This window comes from Gekko japonicus, unplaced genomic scaffold (assembly GCF_001447785.1).
Source record: "Gekko japonicus isolate JY-2015 unplaced genomic scaffold, Gekko_japonicus_V1.1 scaffold1369, whole genome shotgun sequence".
NCBI classification, from domain to species: Eukaryota; Metazoa; Chordata; class Lepidosauria; order Squamata; family Gekkonidae; genus Gekko; species Gekko japonicus.
This window is the reverse complement of record NW_015161439.1, coordinates 442,227-447,863: the sequence shown is the minus strand read 5'-3', so window position 1 is coordinate 447,863 and position 5,637 is coordinate 442,227. Positions and strand designations below refer to the sequence as shown.

General features: G+C 46.6%; 1 protein-coding gene across 1 annotated transcript in view; it reads left to right on the top strand.

The window, feature by feature from the left end:
* LOC107125583 (TGF-beta receptor type-2-like) overlaps nucleotides 1-5,637 on the top strand; it is a 41,652-nt gene that overhangs the window by 26,148 nt on the left and 9,867 nt on the right. Inside the window, exon 5 of the mRNA XM_015429008.1 lies at nucleotides 1,951-2,092. Within this exon, the coding sequence (XP_015284494.1) occupies nucleotides 1,951-2,092 (142 nt within the window). The remainder of the gene's footprint in view (nucleotides 1-1,950; nucleotides 2,093-5,637) is intronic.

The window sequence follows — 5,637 nt, the reverse complement described above, 5'->3', positions numbered from 1 at the left end:
TCAATCTTATTCCAGTTCCTTAGACTTAAAGCATCCACCTACTGGCTAATTATTAGTGGAAACTCATTCTGCAAGTGGCCAACCTTGCAGGGCTGATTTCTGGTTTATTACCAGGAAGATTGGAAGTTTGCCCTTTGGCCTCTAATCATGGGATAGTCAAAAGGGCTGGTGGCAGGCTACCTCACTGGTGTGTGTGGACTCACACTCCAGGGTTGCTTTGTAATTTTGAGCTCTGCCCACCCATAACAAGGATCCCCTGTTTTGGGAATTCTTGACAAGTACTGCATATTATTTCAATTTCCCCCCAATATTTCTAATCCCCCCACCCCAGGAAAAAACTAGTTTCCCCCCCTATAGCTTCAAAAATTCTGGAAACTTTACACCTTTAGCACCTCCCAGCTGTTCTATAAACTTCCGGTCAGTAGACTTGATCTCTGAACTTTCTATGTGCAACAAGAGTGAAATATGTTCCTACCTTGCTTCCTAGTCTTTCAAAACTACTGTTTCCATTTACCACTCCACTCCACTGGGGCTGCTTGCTGTGTCTTTGTGGGACTAACCTTGATGCTCTCACTACACGGTCCCCGTATGCCTTAATTTGATGCATCAGTCTCTCTCTTTTGCATGGGAAGATCAACCCAGGGAGTACCATCTCCCGGACTCTGCTGCTTGAGAAACAGCATCCTCATTTAAATGTGATATGTTTAAATTACCTTCACACTTGTTTGTACAATGTTGGTAGGACCTTTTTCTGAGTAACATACAAAACATCCTGGGCCCTAACAAACCATGACACCTAAAAAAACTAACATTTATACCAGCATAAAGTTTCATGACTAAGAGCCCACTTTATCATATGCATCTGATGATATGAGCCCTGACTTACAAATGTTTACACTGGAAGAAACGCTGTTAGTCTTTTAGGTGACACTGGAGTCCAGGTTTATCTGAGATTCTATGAAAATCCTTGCTTATAGTATCTGGAAAAGCTTTATCTTCTGCAGATGCTTTTAAATACAAGAATACATCAGGAGATGTGGTCATGGACCACCAACATAACATCGTCTGTCTGCAAAATGATCCATATCAACATGCATTCCCTCCCCACCTATATATGGTTGCATGTACTAAATGTTTAGACACACAAAAACTGCCTCAAGAGGCTACAGATTTCAGTCCAGTGGAGGCATAATCTGCTTAACTCTTTCTACTCTGTGTTCCCACTCAATTGCTTCCAGTGATTTCGCATTTCTGTCTATGCAGGGAATATTTCATTGGAAGAGCAGCTGCAGGTCGGATTTTTATGAGGAAAACTGGACAGGACAAAAGGTCCTTGCTCACCATTCCCCTGCTTAGCATCACCACCACCTCCCAAGACATTTTTTTTAAGCCCAGGGAAAAATACATCATTATGGGTTGGAGCCAGTGTAAGGACGAGGTCTATGCAAAGATCCCTAATCTTCCCAGCTCTCCTCTTCCCTCAGCAGCCATATCTGGCTCCAGGAAAATGTATTCCTGGGGCCATGGAACCCACATGGAGTAATAGCTATGTGGGCTGGGAGTCGGCCATAGGGGAAGAACCATGGGGTTGGAAATGAGAAGGCGGGAAGACCCACGGCCATCATGGATTCCACTGATGGACCGTGAGATCCAGCCCCATGTCATGACAGGCCTGAAATGTTCCAACTAATGATTCAACCAATATGAAGGTGATCCATTTTTAACCACTGGACTTCTAAGTTTATTCCACTGCTACAAAGTAGCATATCGACCCATCTGGAATAATCAAAGAATCCAGAATATTCTATATCCAACTCTTTAAATGGGAATTCTTAATTGCAGACTATGAATACCACATATTTTAATACATTATAATCTCTTTTCAATTTAGAAGCAACGTGGCGCTTTTTTGTGTGTGGACTTTCTAACGTCTATTCATTTTTTGATCAGGTGGGCACTGCCAGGTATATGGCTCCTGAAGTTTTGGAATCCAGAGTGAATCTTGAAGATCTGGAGTCATTCAAACAAATGGATGTCTACTCCATGGCCTTAGTTTTATGGGAGATAGCCTCCAGGTGTGAAGCTATAGGAGGTAAGATGATATCACAAGGCACACAAGATAATTTAAACCTGCCTGAACTTGCAACAATGCTTTTAGACAGGGGGTAAGATGGTGGGTCATAGCTTAGTGTTAGAACACGCAGAAGGTCCCAGGTCCAATCCATAATGCCACTGTACAAAGTACCATGGTAATGGGATTGGGAAAGGCCTCTGCTTAACAATTTGGACACCATCTCTCTCATTAAGACATAAGCCAGCAGGGTTTTTATGGTGGCCTCTACTTGCTCTCTCAGTGTGCCATCACAGAATTATGTGACCACTTCATGAAGAGTACAGTCATCTAAAGGACTCTACTACTGGTATTTTGTTCCCATGAATTATTTGTTAGGTCTCCCCTCATTATTACATAGCTTATCTCCCCTAGTTATCTCATAGCTTGTCTCCCTGCTTTAGCATGGAGGGCAGGGTATAAATTAAATATTTATTTTTCAAATTATTATTTTTTTAAATCTTTGGATTTATATCCCGCCCTCCCCGAAGGCTCAGAGCGGCTCACAAGGGGCACGAATGCCCAAGTTAAAACGTAAAACAATACAGAAAATATAAAATACAATAAATACAGTTCGCTAAAAATTTATTTACGGTGCTCCAAAATATTTAACTATAAAATTCAAGATGGCATTCTATGATTATTTGTACTAGAAACAACAAACAGCAGTAATACTAATATATAACAGCGACAATATACATCCCTACAGCGTTGTCCTCTGCTAGGAATGTCTCGCGCCCCCCAATAGTACCCGCTCTGAAGATGGTCAATTTGCGGAAATAAAGAGGGGGGCGTAGATGGAATGATGGTCACGATGGTGACATAATGATGGTGGCGTAATGATGGTGGCGGCGGCTCCTACTTGAAAGCCTGGTGGAAGAGCTCCATTTTACAGGCTCTGCGGAACTGTACCAAGTCCCGCAGGGCCCGGATCTCTCCTGGGAGCTCATTCCACCAGGTAGGAGCCGTCACCGAAAACGCCCTAGCCCTGGTAACCGCAAATTTGATGTTTCTGGGGCCTGAAATGTCCAGGAGATTTTGGTTCCCCGACCATAGTGCCCTTGGGGGAACATGCGGGGAGAGGCGGTCCCTAAGGTAATCCGGACCCTGACCATATAGGGCTTTAAAGGTTAAGACCAGCACTTTGAAGCGAATCCGGTACGCCATTGGCAGCCAGTGCAGCGCTTTCAGCACAGGCCGGATGTGATCCCGTCTAGTGAGACCCATCAACAGCCTGGCCGCAGCATTCCACCCTCCCCACAAATGGGCTCAGGGTGGATCACAACAACAGACAGGCCATTCAGCTGTACAACACAATAATAAATAATCAGTTTAAACATTAAAACACACATTTTTTTAAAAATTGCATCAATACTGGTGCCACTGGACTCTAGGTTCATTTAATCTTTGAGGGGATGAACAAACATGTGGACCAGGGTGACCCAGTAGATGTTGTTTACCTAGACTCAGGACCTGGTGAGAGATGTGATTTAGAATATTTTGTACCAAATTGTTAGACTGTTGGAATTTATATTATCTGTTAGGATAGACTGGACTGTTGCTGGACTTGGATCGGTGAACTGTTAGGACTTACAGTGCTGGAGAACTGCTTTACTAGTAGCATCCCTTATACCCAACCTCTAACCAGCCTACTAATAGTCTGTGGCTAGCTTAGTGAAGACCATTAATGGACGATGGCCAGGCAAGGGATACCAGTGCTCCTGGGGATGGGAAAGTACAGCGGTGGACCATGCATAAATGGAAAGGAAGGGAATGGAGACGTAAAAGAGCTCAGTCCCCTTCCAGCCTGTGTCCCATCCCGAAGGTAGTAGGCAGTGGGGCTAGGATTAATGACCCCTCTCTGACATTGGCATTGTGCAATGCCAGTTCCATAAATAAAAAGACCATGGTCCTTCACGACTTCCTGTCTGAACAGGACATGGATCTGGCATACATGACCAAAACTTGGGTGCGAGATGGGGAGACTGTAGCGCTCTCCCAGTCAGCTCCTCCCGGGTTCTCGGTCCTCCACCAATCCCTGACCAACGGGCGGGGGGGAGGAGTGGCCCTGTTCCTTTTGGAGGATTACACCTTCAGAGCGCTCCCGCTGCTGAAGCTCGTGAGCATAGTGTGTGCTGGCTTTGTGTGGGAAGCCAGGGAGAGTTTGGCTGTTTGGCTGGCAAACCTGCCGTCCCTGCTAGAGGCCGTATCAGGCTGGGCACAGAAGCACCCTAGACTGTTAGTCTTGGGTGACTTCAATGTTCATGCCGATGATGCGGCCTCCATGCAGGCGATGGACCTGGTGTCATCCATGGTGGTGCTAAGATTCTCCCAATATGTTACGGCCCCCACTCACCGAGTGGGGCACACACTCGATCTGATCTTCACAGACGGGGTTACAGTGGACCGAATTACTGCTACGGCAGTTCCATGATCAGACCACCATGCCTTGAAGGCCCATGTGAATGTGCCACCCTGACCCTGTTTGGGAAGCAAGTGTATTTGAGTTCGCCCACGGAGCCAAATGGACCCCATGCGGCTCCAAATGGCCCTGTGGGATCCAATGCCCCCTGGCGGCTCATTAGATGAGCTTGTCGAGGACTGGCATAGCTGACTCTTGGCAGCCATTGATGAGATCGCTCCCCAACGTCCTCTGCACCCCCACTCTAAGCTCACTCCATGGTAGACACGGGAGCTGTGGCTGATGAAGCAGGAGCTCGGACAGCTAGAGAGACAGAGGCAGCAGGTTCGGGACAAAACTACAAGAGCATCCTATGGGACGTTTATGAGATTCTATGAGATGGCAGTCAAAGCCGCAAAAAGAGAATACTACACGGCCACGATTGTGTCTGCAAGTTCTTGCCCAGCCCAATTATTTAGAACAATCCAGTCTATTACTACTCTGCCACAGGGCAGACCAAACAATAAGGAATTGGAGATTGGCCGTGAGGCTTTTGTGAGCTATTTCACAGACAAGGTCTTGTCGCGCCACCATGACCTCCCTGCCAGTTGGACAGTAAGGGAACTCGAGGCTCCATGCGCATCTTCTTGTCAAGTTTTGGATTATTTCAGTCCACTCAGCCTAGAGGAGGTTGACAAATTGCTCTAATCTGTTCGCCCAACCACTTGTAGCCTGGATCTGTGCCCGTCGTGGCTAATTAAAGCTGGTCACGACAGGTTACAAGGTGCACTAAGGGAGATTATCACCAAGTCCCTCTCAGACGGACTGTTTTCTAGTGCACTAAAGGAGGCAGTGGTCCACCCTCCCCTAAAAAAGTCATCTTTGGATCCAGCTGAGTTGGCTAACTACTGGCCAGTATCCAATTTGCCCTATCTGGGCAAACTAATTGAGAGGGTGGTGGCGAGTCAGCTGCAGGGCTTTTTGGATGACACCTCTGCATTAGGCCCCCTTCCAGTCTAGTTTCCAACCAGGCCATGGGACGGAGACGGTACTGGTCACCCTCACGGACAACCTTTGGAGTCATCTGGATTGGGTGGTTCGGCACTGTGGTTGTTGTCGGACCTGT